The following is a 15,092-nucleotide window of genomic DNA, read 5'->3' on the forward strand; positions in this document are numbered from 1 at the left end:
CTCTCTCTCTCTCTCTCTCTCTCTCTGTCTCTCTCTCTTTCTCTCTCAGCTCTTCCCCTCACCCCAGGGTGGAAGTGAAGTGGCCACTCATGGGTCCAATCCCATTGGTGATTGAATGGAAGGCATAATCTGTACTGCTTTTCCAACCTACACTGGTTAGCCCCTCTTTGGCCAGTTGGGTGCTCCCCACCCCCTGCCAGGCTGTGGCTGGGGGTAGCTCACCATACCAGTACCAGACTTACACACTCCATCAGCTTCCCCTACCACAGCTCAGCCCTTCTGACCTCAAACCATTCACTGGCCTCAGTCTTGCCAAGAGTATCACATTGTTCAGTTTCCTGCCTCTCTCACTGTGGGGACCAGGGGGCTCTCGAAAGATAAACTGAAATGTTCAAGCCTAGAGGGTTCACAGATATGTCTCCAAATCCTGGTGTACCTCCTACTTGGCAGCCCTGACTTTTCTGGGGATAGAGGGATCAGACTTGTTTGGGGAGGAGGGATCAATACCTAGTTACATCAGCTAAAGACCCATTTTCCAGTCCAAGTCATACCACTTATGAGCCATATGCATACTGAAGGCCTCTGGGTCTCTTTTCTTTTGCAGCTGATGGCTCAGTGGATAGAGCTCTGGACCTGGAGCTAGAAAACCCTGATGTAAAATCTAGCCTCAGACTAGATGTGTGACCCTAGCCAAATCATTTAACCTCTGCCTTAGCTTCATCAACTCTAAAATAGGAATAATAATAGCACCTACATTACAGAGTTGTTGTGAGGATCAAATGAGATAATATTTGTAAGCGGTACTTAGCAAATAGTTGCTGTTATTCAGTCATGTCCAATTCTTGGTGACCTCATTTGGGATTTTCTTGGCAAAGACATTAGAGTGGTTTGCCATTTCCTCTTTAAACTCATTTTACAGATGAGGAAATTAAAGCAGACAAGATTAAGTGACTTGCCCAAGGTCACATAGCTAGTAAGTATCTGAGTCAGATTTGAACTCAGGAAGGTAAATCGTCTTGGACTGTTTCACTTCACTGTACCACTGTTTGAATGGAAGGCATAATCTGCACTGCTTTTCCAACTGGTTAGCCCCTCTTTGGCCAGCTGGGTGATCCCCACCCCCTGCCAGGGTATGGGTGGGGGTAGCTCACCATACCAGTACCAGACTTAGACACTCCATCAGCTTGGCAAATACAAATCTTAATCTCTTCTACCCTATTATGCAAGTGAAGGTAATAATACTGGTCAACACTATCATCTTAGAGAGGGGGTTATTGTGAGAACATGAGAGAGACTGGTTGGTGTAAAGCCAATCATGGCAGCACACCTGAGGACTGCTGCTGTGAATAATTTCAAGGGTCTAATCGCATAGTATAATGAACTCTCTATTCAGAATTAAACTGTAAACAGTAGAGTAAACTAAACAGTAGAGTAAAGCATAACATAACAACTTATTACTAAGGTGCCCACATAGTCTTAAACAAAACATATTATTTAGTATATGTTATAACATTCCTCAGAATCCCCACACAGCATATATTATTGTACCCCCAAAGTCAGGGGGTTCTAAGCTAGGGTTTTCCTAACATAACATATCCTTAAGAGGTAACAGACAATACAAACACCATCCACTCTTAGACCACAGTAAGTTATAATCTCCTCAGTCAATACAGACTGTCCAAGTAAAGTCCTTTTTCATCTTGATTTAAGGTTGACTTAGTAAGTCCCTTGGCTCTTTGTATGTGGGCTGAGGCTCCCAGATCTTGCCTGGATTGACACATAGGCAGCTCTCTGCTCCCAGTTCACACTATATTCACGCTATAACCTCTTCTCTGACAGCAGGCTCCAGGGGTTCCTGCCCTCAGCTTCTGCCTCTAGGAAAGCAAGGTTTAACAGGGCAACAACACATACCACAGGCGCTATCATCTCAATTCACTTTTCATCTGAGAAATTAACACAGATTGACAGACAGGTCTTCTGTCTGAAGAAGTAACACAGATCAACAGACAGGGCTTCTGTCTGAGAAATCAACATAGAACACTTATACAAGGCTTCTGTCTGAGAAATCAACCCAGATCAACAGACAGGGCTTCTGTCTGAAGAAGTAACACAGATCAACAGACAGAGCACTGACATCACAAACATTATTTCTGTTAGACCTCCCCATAAGCAAGTTCCCCTAGCCCACTCATGTTTGCGTATCCCTTTCAGCTCTCCTCTCTCTCAGCTGCTCTCTCCTCTCCCTCCAAGCAATGCAATATATATTGTTTCCAGTCAAAGGCTCTTAATTCAATCAAAGGCAAGGCTCAAATAAAGGCACTTGATTGGCTAAAACTCAATCCAGAAAAACATCAAAAAGTCCTACTTTGCTGGCCATTACAGTTGGAAGTGTCGAAAAGCAGACAGCCCTTTTCCAAAGGCTCATCATTATGGTTAGGCCTTGGGAACTGTCTCTCCTCGTTAGAGCCAAACCCTTATCCCAGGCATGATGGGATACTCTACAACCCAGGGACAGATAACTAGTTGTGAGACAGAGATAATTTACAGATTCCCAGGTCTGACCTCCTTTTTAAAAGTATGGTGACTCGTTGAACTGTTAAGACATACAGCAGCAAAAGTTCTCTCTTCCATCTCCCTACCTTGGGACCAAGCCATTGGCCTCTTCCTATGTTATTGACTACCTCTCTGCTTTTTCTGTTAGAAAGTCAACAGAGCTGTACCCAGGTGTCCTTGAGTCTGCCACCCAGAGGACTCTTCTTTAGTCTCTGCTTCTCAGTCCTCTATTCTCTGCATCCTTGGTCTTTATCCTTTTCAACCAAGGGACTCTGAAGGATCATAGCACTTTCATTTATGTAATGATGATGACGATGATGATGAAAACTGACAATGGACATAGCATCTTTACATCCATTATTTCACCTAAGACTCACTACCACCTAGCAGTGGTTACTCTGCATTTTTGCCTCCATTTTATGGATGAGGAAAGTGAGATTGAGAAGATTAACCTGCTCAGGGGCCCAGCCGGTGGATCACCACCTTTTCAGTTGAGCTGGGAAGACCTCAGGAAAAAAATCCTGGCAACCTCTTTACTTTCTTTCTTTCTCCTTTTTTTGCATTCTCCTTTAGCCCTGTAGCCATGCCCTAGGGACAGGCTTCAAGCCCTGCTTTTGAAGCATTGTTGAAGGTGTTAAGTTTATTTAAAGGAACTGGTAAAAAAAAAAAAACAACAAAAAGAAAAAACCAAGGTCCTTATGGGCAGCATAAGTCTTTTTTTCTTTCCTTGATCTCTTTGGTGTATAGACCTAGTAAGTGTTATGGCAGAGTCAAAGGATATGCACAGTTTAGTAACTTTTTAGCCATAGCTTCAAATTGCTTTCTGGAACGACTGGACCAGTTCACAGTTCCACCAACAGTACATTAATGTGCCAGTTTTCCCACAGTCCCACCAGCATTTGTCATTTTCCTTTTTCTTTTGGTCAGCTTTGACTATCTGTACAATATGAGATGGAACCTCTGAATTGTTTTAATTTGCATTTCTCTTATTATGTTGATTGATTTTTAAAAAGTGATCTGCAGATAAGCAGAGTTTTGAAAATAATTTATGGTATTTATTACATACTTTTAAAAACAATTAGCATGAAATGGTTTCATAATAGCCCTCATGTTTTCATTAACAATCCTCTTTTGTGTTCTGTGTGCATATGTGGAAATGCTTTTTTCTGGTATTTACGTTCAAAATTAAAAATTAAATTAAAAACAAACAAAAACCAAAGTGCTATGGGACCATGAATAAGTTGCTTTGCTATGCTGACACCTCTTCTAGGTATTGTGTTCCTTCATTATAATGTGAACTCTATAAGAGTAGGAACTGTCTTGCTTTGATATTTGTATACCCTGTGCTTAACAAAACATCCTTTAAGCCTCTGTTTCTACATTTCTTCCATGGTGATAATGATCCTTTCACCAGAGGATGACTGGGAAGAAAGCACTTTGTAACTTTAAAGCACTATAAATTTGGAGCTGTCATTGTTTACCATAGGTGCTTAATAAATACTTGTTGGTTGATTGCTGCATGGAGTATCTCCAAGGCTACTTACTCCTGGCTCCAATATTGAAGAAGTCTTTGAAGTAACTCCCTAAAGTGTCTTTAGTTCCATGCTTCCCAGCTTGTCCCTTAACCCTACTTTTCTTTGGTCATGATCATTGAATGTAGTGGATGCTGGATGTTTCTGAAAGGCCCTGGAATATTTGGTTTAGCAGGGGAATAAAAGGTACCCATACTGGGTAATACTTGAATCCATGGTGGGAAGGGAATCCAGGCTCCTGGGTAAGACTAGCCAGCTGGGGGAACTGACAGCTAGATCTGTTAGCAGCCTTGGGAGAGGGTATACCCCTCCAAAAGGTAGCCCCTTTGCATAGTGAGGGTGTCCTACCTACACAGGCCTCCCCATTCTCCTAAATTGAAGCTTCCTGGATCTCCACTGGGATGATCTGAGAAGCAGAGGTTAGTAGACCACAGGGGAAAGGGCTCAGAGAGAGCTCCACAGATGTGTACAGCTGATGTTTTCCCTCTAGGATGGTGAAGGAAGGGGGGAGAATCTTGGCTCTTCACTCTAGGGGGATTGTGTGGGGCACTGAAAGCTCCTCCATCTCCCTTATTAAATTACCTGGGGCGAGAAGGCGACAGACAGCTTTATTCCTGCCTAAGTCCATTAGCATAAGGACCATAACTCTCAAGCATGATTTATATTCATGTGTAGTGGCAGAGCTAAGCCACAGGGCTGGCCCTAGCAAGGCTCCTTCTCTGATGGAAGAGGCTGAGTAAGAACTCAGAATCTGAGCCCTCTCTGAGCCTGACCTGAACACAGATGCTCTGACCATGGTTTCTGGACAAAGACACCTTTTGGAGCCTGAACAGAATCTAGAACTGTCCTGATGTTGGTTGTAGCAGTTTCCTGGTGGGTGGGCAGGAGCATGATGTGTGTGTGTGTGTGTGTGTGTGTATGTGTGTGTAAAGAAGGAGAGTCTAAAAAGTCATCTATAAGTAAACCTTCAGTAAGAGATTAGTTTTGTGTTTTAAGATAACAAATCTTATACCCAACTTGGTATCCTCATCAAAGCACTTAGCACAGTGACTTTATGGGCTCAGTAAATATTTGTGTGTTAGGGGTGCCCAAAGCAGAATTCACATAACATACATATATATATATATATATACATATATATATACATATATATACATATATATATATATATATATCTTTTTGGAGGGGGGAAGGTAGGGCAGAAGATGAGAAGTGGAAGGGATCTTCCTTTCCTTGTAATCCTCTGATTCAACCTCCTCTTTTTGCAGAGGAGGAAATTGAGGTGCAGTGGATAAAGCTGGTGGTGCAATGGTTAGAGCACTGGGTCTGGATTCAGGTAGAACTGAGTTTAAATACACTCTCAGACACTTAGTAGCTGTGTGACCTTGGGCAAGTCACTTAGCCTCTGTTTGGTTCAGTTTCCTCATCTGTAAACTGGGGATAATAACAGCACCTACCTCCCAGGGTTGTTGTGAGGTTCAGATGAGATAATATTTGTAAAGTGTTTAAGTGATTTGCCCAAGGTCATACTGTTAAGTGTCTGAGGTCAAATTTGAACTCAGGTCCTCCTGACTCCAGGGCCAGTGCTCTATTCACTGTACCACCTAGCTGCCCCATAACAAATATATATTAATCACCTACTTCAAAGTTAACAAAAATAGTTTGTTTAGCTATTTTTATTATTGTTGGGTTTTAGAGGTAAGATCCTTAACCTGAGGGACTAGAGTTCCAGTCTTTACTGCCAATCCTTCAAACATTCAGTGTCAGGGGTGGGGGGGAAGGGGGAGGACATATGACATTAAATCAAGAAACATTTATTAAGTGTTTGCTGAATTCCAGACACTGTACTAGGTACTAAGGATAGATACACACACAAAAAACCACAAGTATCAGTCCCTGCCCTCAGTAGCTTACATTCTATAAGGGGAAAACCAGATACATATAAATGTATATATGTCTATGCACACCCATATGTGTGTAAGCTTACACAAATACACATGTATATACAAAGATATGTTAGCATGTCCACACACGTTTATATGTACATATGTGTATATGTGTACATACACACACATATTTTTAGAGAGAAGGGCATGAGAGCTGAGGGAAATTACACTAACGCTGAAGTGTTTGGATAGGGAAGAGTCATCATAATCTTTTCAAGTTTTTCGTTCAATTTCTTACCTACCATATAATGACCAAGAGTTGGGAAAATACAACTCTCCACTCACTTCTTTGCAGAGGTGGGAACTGTACTGTCAGCCATAGTTGTTACTCTGGCTGGTTTTTGATAAACTACTTTTTCTGCCCTTTTAAAAATCTTTTTGACAAGGGATAGCTTGCTGAGCAGGAGAGGAGGGAAAACTATATTGGGAAATTAAGGTGTTTTAAAAACAAGATATTGCTAACAATAAGATTTTTTAAAATGTTCACCTGTATATTCTTTTAGACCAAAGATGAGGTTGTTAAATTTTATTTTATCATTGCACTATCCCTCCTTTTGCAAGTCTGGTGAAGTCTATGGATCCTTCCTCAGAATAATGTTTTAAAGTGCATAAAATAAAATAAATAGGTTTATAAAGGAAACCAAAGGTTAGTGAAAATAAAGATATAACTTCCCCGATCCAATTTCATAGAGCCCTTGAAATTTTAGGGTCTGTGGACCCCAGGTTAAGAACCTCTATTTTAGACCTAGTCAAATGTTCATGAAAACATGAATCCATGATGATGTAATGACCCTCTTTTTTTTTTTTTTTTTTGGAGGAGGGAAGGCAGGGCAATTGGGGTTAAGTGACTTGCCCAAAGTCACATGTCCAGCAAGTATTTAGTGTCTGAGACCAGATTTGAACTCAGGTTCTCCTGATTCCAGGGCTGGTGCTCTATTCACTGCACCACCTAGCCGCCCCTGTAATGACCCTCTTGAAACAGAACCACAGAAGACGAGAAGTGGAAGGGATCTTCCTTTCCTCGTAATCCTCTGATTCAACCTCCTCTTTTTGCAGAGGAGAAAATTGAGGTGCAGTGGATAAAGCTGGTGGTGCAATGGTTAGAGCACTGGGTCTGGATTCAGGTAGAACTGAGTTTAAATCCACTCTCAGACACTTAGTAGCTGTGTGACCTTGGGCAAGTCATTTAGCCTCTGTTTGGCTCAGTTTCCTCGTCTGTAAACTGGGGATAATAATAGCATCTACCTCCCAGGGTTGTTGTAAGGTTTGGATGAGATAATATTTGTAAAGTGTTTAGCACAGTGTTTGACACATAGTAGGTGTTATACGAATGTTAGTTATTATTATTATTATTATTATTGTTCAGCGTTACCATAACTTGGTAACAGCAGAACTGGAGCTAGAATCCAGATCTCCTGACCCCCAGCCATCTCTCTTTCTGATATCCTATCCTGCTCATTTGGGGGGGTTTCAGCAATCATCCTTTTTCTCTTTTAACTCCCTTGTATAGGTACAGACCAGATCAGATCATAGCCTTGGATGACCCTCTCTAGTTATACTAAAGCTTATGTATCCATTCCAGAAGGTTTGTAGTCATTTCAGCCTGTTTATACATTTTTGTCACGTTCATTCATTCATTCATTCAGCAAATATTTACTGAGATTCATCCATGTGCTGACTGCTGGAGGTGAAGGGAGTGTGTGATGTGTGTATATGTGTATGTGTGTGTGGGGGGGGGGGGAGCAGAATACCAAGATGTGTATTTACTGTCTTACAGCACTGTAACTAATCCCTTACTGAAGGTACTCAGGTCATTGCCTGGGGATATCATTTTACACTGACCCTTACAGCCTCAGGCTTCATCAGACTTCATCAGCAAACCTAGGCAAAGGTTTATATTTAACCTTCAAAATCTGGGGGTGGGAGTGGGAGAGAAGAAGCCAGGCCATTATATCGATTTGCTCCCACTGCAAACACTTCCGTATAAAATAAATGCTTAGATGATTAACCTGCCTCCTGTGAAAGTGAAACAGGTTTCCACTTGTCTCCTCATGTTTAGGACATTATTTGAGAAAAAGAACAACTCCCAAGTTCCTTGGAGTCAAGGAATCACTATTTATTCTAAGGGTAACAATTAATGTAAGTTTAATAACTCAAATTTTCTAAATTAGATTTTTAAAATTCTAGTTGCAACCAAATTTCAGTTACCTCCACTTGGGGAAGAGAGTTAGGGCAGGGAGAATCCAGAAATCATAGTTCTAGAGTCAGAGGGGAACTCAGAAATCTTCTGATCCAATGCTTTCATTTTACAAATGAGGAAACTGAGGCTTGGCGAGGTATTCACAGTCACAAAAGTAGTGTTCATCAGAGATGGGATTTTGAACCCCAGAATCAATGCTTTTCTCATTGTATCACATCAGAACATGCCAACCAATCAACAGGCACTATTGGGCACCTACTATGCTTTGGCCACTGTGCCTTCCTGTTGAAGATTTGCATTCTTAATCAGGTTTTGTTTTAACTGCTGTTAATATAAGTTCTGGGCACTCACAACTGACATTTGGGTCACAGAGGTCTACAGTGGAGCCAGATGGCAGGGAAGAAACCATCCAAGGAACCCAAAATGATTCTGGCTAGTGTAGAGTATAGAAAATATATAGATCAGACATTCATAGAGAAGTGGATCATATCAGAGTGCTGGAAGGCAAAGAGTACTGTACATAAGAGACAGAGGAGCTGGATTCAAATCCTAGCTTTGCTACTTCTCTTTGGACCTGTAATATTGGCCAAGTCATGTATTTTTTCAGGCCTCTGTTTGCTCAGTTGGAAAATAAGGGAGTTGAACTAGTTTATTTCTAAGCCCTCTTCTACCTTTTTTTTTTAAGGCAAGGTAGTTGGGGTTAAATGACTTGCCCAAGGTCACACAAACAGGCCAGATTTGAACTCAGGATCTCCTGATTCCAGGGTTGGTGCTCTAATCACTATACCACCTAGCTGGCCCTCCTCTTCTAACTTTTAAGTCTGTAATTTGATGAAAATTCAGTTTAGTCTAACTTCATCAGCTTAATTTTCAAAATAAGATATATAGATTATTTTTAGTATTCCATAGAAACCTTTCACATTGAAGAATGGCTCTTAATCTTGTATCAATTCCATATATATCTTGGAAATGAAACCTTTATCAGAGAAACTTATTGTATGGATTTTCCCTCAGGCATGTGTTTTCCTTCTAATTTTTAGTACATTGGATTTATTTCTGCAAAAACTTTTAAATTTTACAGAATCAAAATTGTTCATTTTATCTTGAATGATTCTATCTATTGTTTGTCCATTTATCCAAATGGACTCAGAGTTCTTTTGAGAGTGCGGACCTTCTCTTTAGCATCAGGCTGGGAACTTCCAAGTTATATCTAGCAATTCCATCTTTGAGTTATAGTTAATGATTCTACCTTTCTTTTTCTACTCATGAACTCTTTCCCTATCCAAAGATCTGAAAGGCAATTTCTTCCTTGCTCCACTAATATGTATATCATATGATTGTATATAACTCCGTCACATATCCATTTGGAACTCAGGCTGCTGTATGGTATGAGGTACTGGTCTAAATCTAATTTCTGCAAGATTCTTCTTTGGTTTTCCTACCAGTTTTTGTCAGTGAATCCTTCCTCCAGTATTTCTTAGAAACAAATCTGCTTCTCAGATATGAAAATTACAGGTCAAATCTGACATCTTTAGAGGAAAAAATGAATTCCAATGGATCGACCATGTTGTATTATCATTAACATCAATATTATTGTCTGCTCTCCACCCCTGACTTGTGTTCCCTTTCTGTTCTAGGTGGAAAACATCATTTGGGTTCAACATGTCACAACATTCAGGCTGATAGTCAAGGCATCATTGGACAATCCTACCTCTCCCCATCACCTCATCCTTGGGACTGGATGACTCCAAACACTGAGGACAACTCCCTGAGGGCCACTTCACAGCATGACCACTTAGCCTCCTGACCAGGAGGCCCCGCCACCCCCCCTGCCCTGTTCCCACCTCCCCACCCCTGGTGGTGAGGGAGTGACATTTCAGAGCAGTGGGGGGTGGCAGCAGTGGAGGTGGGGGGAAGGGGTGGGTGGGCTGGGGGGCAATCAATTTTGGCGCCAGGTTGAAACATTTTCCCAAAACAATTCTGCAAAATGACAAGCCTGTTCCGCAGGAGCAGCAGCAATGGCGGGTCCCGGGGTGGGGGGAACGCTTCAGCCCAGGAACTCAACAACAGCCGGCCTGCCCGGCAAGTCCGGCGCCTGGAGTTCAACCAGGCCATGGAGGACTTCAAGACCATGTTCCCCAACATGGACTACGACATCATTGAGTGTGTGCTGCGTGCCAACAACGGCGCCGTCGATGCCACCATTGACCAGTTACTGCAGATGAATCTGGATGGGAGCAGCTATGATGATAGCTCAGACTCGGAGGACAGCATCCCTCCTGAGGTGAGGTGGGATCCGGGGCACCCTAGCTGGCCATACTAGCTCTGTTAAAAAAAAAAAAAAGAAAATCTACCCATGTCAGTGTAGTGGGTAGACATCTAGACTCAAGAGACCTGGGTTCTAATTTTGATGCTGAAACTTATTAGCTGTGTGACCATGGGTGAGCCAACCTTCTCTGAGACTGTTTTCTCATCTATAAAATGGGGCTAATACTTGTGTTCCTACCTGTTTCACAAGGTTGTTGTGAGGAAAGCTGATGATTATTATTATTATTTATTTTATTAACTTATTTTAAACTTAATTACAAAATTATTATTATTATTTTTTAAAATACATGAAGCAAGAGTCATATACCTCTCCATCAGGGTCCTACCTTTTCACACTGTATGTCTGCCAAGTGGTCAGTAACATATACAGTGCACCCCCTGAGGACAGAGATCACTGCTTGAAAAATGCAGAGTCTAAAGGAGTAAGATAAGACACATAGATGTGGGAAACAATTCCAGGATACAAAGAATGCCTAAATGAGAGAAAATGAATGTCATACAAGGTACTCAGTTCAAATGAGGCAAATATGTTACTGGCTGGGCACTATGTTAGGTACTGGGGACATGAAGACAAAAATAATGGTGCCTGCTTTCACAGAGCCTACAGTCTGTTCAGGGAGATCAATTGTACACAGAGAGAATATGTACAAAATAAATCCAACATTAACTTCAGAGAGGTGGGAGAGGGCCCTACCAGCTGTAATAATAGTAGCTAACACGCATAGAGCGTGTTAGGGCTTGCAAAGGGCTTTCCAGGATTAGCTGCTTTGCTGTGGACATAGGTGAAATGGATGTCACTAGGTAGGTTTAATTAGGGAAGGCTCCCTGGTGGAGGTGACTTTTGATCATAGTAGTTAGAGTTTAGCATTTCTGTTCTTAACCTCCCTTCCAGTGCCCCTCAGGTACTTTCTGGAGGCACCAGCCTTCCCACCCTTTGAGAAAGGTTCCAGCTTCCCTATATTTTCCCCTCAGTTCCAGGTGCTCAATGATAGTTTGGCCTTCCTTGTTCTCCCTCTTGTTCTTCTCCCTTACCCTTTCCAGTCATTTGCCCAGTCCTGACAGCTCTTCCTTCGAAGTATCTCTGGCACCTGATCCGTGTCCGTCTTTCCCATTACTCCTGCTAGCACTCAGATGCAGGGGTTCATTAGCTTGTGCCTGGACTGTTATGATCACCTTCTAGCTGGTGCCACCTACATAATTTCTCTCCCTCTTTCTATCTTCTCTATGCACAGTTTTTCTCAAACACCTCAATCTCTGCTCCAAAGTTTTCAACAGTTTATAGAATAAAGTCTGAACCCCATTAGTTCGGCATTCAAGACCTGCCGTGATCAATTCTTGGCTTTTTCTTCCTGCCTTATCTCTCACTGTTTCCCTATTTAATCCCTCTTCTCTAGTCAAATTGGTTCACCTACTATCCCCTTTCATCTTTTCTCTCTTGATTCCTCTTTTCCTTAAAAACACCTAACTACAATCCAGACTTATCAAAATCCTACGAATTCCTCCTGGGTCAGATCAAAGGTTACCTCCTATAGGACCCTTCTAGCCTATGGTAGTGCCTCCTTCTTCTGAATTCCCAAACCTCTTACTGGCTAATACTGCTCTGCCTGCTTCCCATCTATTGCCTTCTGCAATGGCTATTTATCTGGAGTCTTATCTCCTCAATAAGATTGTAAACTAAACTGTGCCCATTGGTGTAGTGGAGAGATGGCTAGATTGGGAGGCAGAGGACCTGGGTTCAGTTTCTGTTTTAGGCACCTATTTCCTGCCCCTCTAACTTTGGATGAGTCATTTCCCTTCTCTGGAACTCAAATTTCCGCCCCTGTACATGTTGGATTAGGTGATCCCCTAAGGTCCCTTCTGGGGCTGTCTATGACCCTAAACTTCTGGTGGACAAGAACTATGTATTACCCATTTTTGGACATCTTCTTTTGGCATTGCTCTACCCAGAGTGAATAAAAGCTGCCTGGAATCCCTTTCCCTGCTTCCCTAGGGACACCCTTGCTTGCTATCAAAAATGCCCCCCCCCCCCAATTTAGGGGTCCACGTTATAGACTTACACATCTAGAATAGGGAGGGATAGGGAGGGTCAAGATATCATTTAGTCCAACACCTTCATTTTAAAAATGAGGAAACTGAGGCCCAGGCATGTTACATAACTTTTTCAAAGTCACAAAAGTAGTAAGCATTGTAGGTGGTATTTGAACCCTGTGTCCCACTGCCTCCAAGTCAGAAGCACACTATTCTTTGTGGAGAGAAAAGTTTGTGTGTGTGTGTGTGTGTGTGTGTGTGTGTGTGTGTGAGAGAGAGAGAGAGAGAGAGAGAGAGAGAGAGAGAGAGAATTCAGCTTAATTCAATAAATACATATCAAAAGCTGACTACATGCAAAATGTAAAGCTAGGTATCATTGTTGATTTTGAAAAGTGCTTCTCACTCTCATTTCTAATCATTTCCATAATATTGATTTATTTTAACTTAGTGGAGTAGATAGGGTCACATTTCTTTCTCCCCCCCATCCTATAAAATATCCTCCAGACCTTCTCCCAGTGACCTTTGTCCTATTAATGATGCACAGAATAACCTGGCCTGATGAGAAAGTGGGAGAGGCTAGGCCTCGCTGTGTTTTCTACTTCTCCTAAGATTTTTGCTTTACTTGAATGAATGGGCTCTGTGCCCCACCTCCTCTGCAAAGCTCCCCGAATTCCCCCCTGCCCCTCACCCATCCTTTGATGTTCTCCCCTCACCCCGTCACTTCCCAGCTCTCCTCTGTGTCCATCACTTGGCCTGGATGTACTGAGCCAGTTCAGAGTCTTTCAGTAAATTTATTAGTAGCAGCTGGAATGACAATAACGGCTGACTGTAAGCCTCCCCCCTTTCCCCAGGGGCTGATGGATGGTGTACTGGGCTGTGGGGTATCCTTGCCATTGAAAAATATCACCTGTCAGGCAAACGACAGAAAAACAAGCCATCCCAGAGCATCTGGCATCCATTTATCACTCACGCTGAGTTAAACAAGAAGGCTGCAAAGCCAAAAGCTTCAGCACATTTTTGAACCAGAAGAATAAACATATTGCTCCAGGGAGGGAGACAGGGGGATTCCAGAGATGGGAGTGGGATTAGCATTGGCCATAGGAGTGCTGCTGGAGCTGTTGTGGTTTCTCATTTTCTTTTCCTCCAAACTGGGGCCAGGGCCTCGGCCCCTCTGGTAAGAGCATCTGTTTTCTGCTGCTCTGGGAATGAGTGATACTAATAAGCTCAGGAGCCCTCAGGCTGGAGGCCCTGGGAGAGAGAATCTGATTGCAGCTTCAAAGCTACCAGGCCTTTAGGGAACACAATCTGATCCTGGCTAGGTTCCTCTAGGAGGAGGAGTCTATCTGGTTCATCAGCCTTTCTGAGGAAGGACAAGAGAGGCTCAGCTTTCTGGGGGTGGTAATGGTAGGGGTGAGGAGGGGAATAAACTGCTTCCTGACCCCCTGATCCCCACTGCAAACAAGAGCAGGCTGGCCCCCAAAAGGAGCTGTCCCAGGTAGTGGGTTCATCTACAAAGGAGGAAAGGGTCAGGGTGGTATCCTATCAGTGGACTTCTGGCTCAGTTTATCATCCTGACCTATCCTGATGGCCCTGAGACCAGAGCGGGCAAGATGTATGGGAAGCCAGCAGCTACTGATGACCCAGCCTCTCCCCTTCTTGAAATATTGGCATGGAACAGACCTGGCCAACTAAGCGGTCAAGTTCATTCTTGCTTGTGAAAACAGCTGTGCAAATAGTTTCTGTCTCAAAGAAAAAATGTTGGTGCATTCCACAGGCCAACCACTGGTGCATATCCATAAGCACCATTGTGTATGGAAGGGAGAAAGAGAGACAGAGAGACAGAGAAAGACAGAGACAGAGAGAGAGACAGAGAGACAGATAGACAGACAGAGACAGACAGAGAGAGACAGAGAGTTTTCAAATGGCTATGTACCTCTGTGTTTGTTTCACATCAGGACCCAGGACTGTGTTAAGGAAATCCAGTCCCTATCCACCCCTTCCTACCCCGTACAAAGGAAATCCCCATTCTCAGACTCCCACAAACCATGGTCAGCCTGATTTTGCAAAGACAGAAGCTGAGATGGCCAGTAGGTAGCTTTAGGGAGCAAATCAGGTAAAAGCAGTATTAGAACTTAGGGTCTTTAATATCTTAGATACTCATTCAGTGTTTTTCAGTTTTCAATGTACTTACTTTCCTTTCAGTGATCCTATACAGGAGGGTGGGTAATACAAGGATTATCACAATCTCCCCTCCCCAATAAATAATACAGATGAGGGAAACTGGTTGAGAAGTTCATCGACTTAGCCAAAATCACACATCTCCTAAATGTCAGAGAGCAAAGACTAGAAACCAGAACTTTATAGAATACTTACTATGTGCCAGCAACTGTGTTAAACACTGGGGGAAAAGCAGCCCTTCCCTTCCATGAGCTTATATTCTAATGGGGGGAGACTGAGGTGGCACCCTGAATTTGAAAATCCTGCCTCAGACACTTACTAGCTGTG

General features: G+C 42.7%; 1 protein-coding gene across 4 annotated transcripts in view; it reads left to right on the forward strand.

Annotated features, from left to right (window-relative positions):
* Positions 1-15,092, forward strand: part of CUEDC1 (CUE domain containing 1) — a 124,793-nt gene that overhangs the window by 80,870 nt on the left and 28,831 nt on the right. For all 4 annotated transcript variants that reach the window (XM_069067437.1, XM_069067438.1, XM_069067436.1 and 1 more), the window contains one exon: positions 9,869-10,515. In XM_069067437.1, coding sequence (XP_068923538.1) covers positions 10,219-10,515 — 297 coding nt within the window. In that variant the 5' untranslated portion in view covers positions 9,869-10,218. The remainder of the gene's footprint in view (positions 1-9,868; positions 10,516-15,092) is intronic.

This window comes from Petaurus breviceps, unplaced genomic scaffold, assembly GCF_028583685.1.
Source record: "Petaurus breviceps papuanus isolate PSGF00001 unplaced genomic scaffold, PetGlider_PUasm1.0 90750, whole genome shotgun sequence".
NCBI lineage: Eukaryota > Metazoa > Chordata > Mammalia > Diprotodontia > Petauridae > Petaurus > Petaurus breviceps.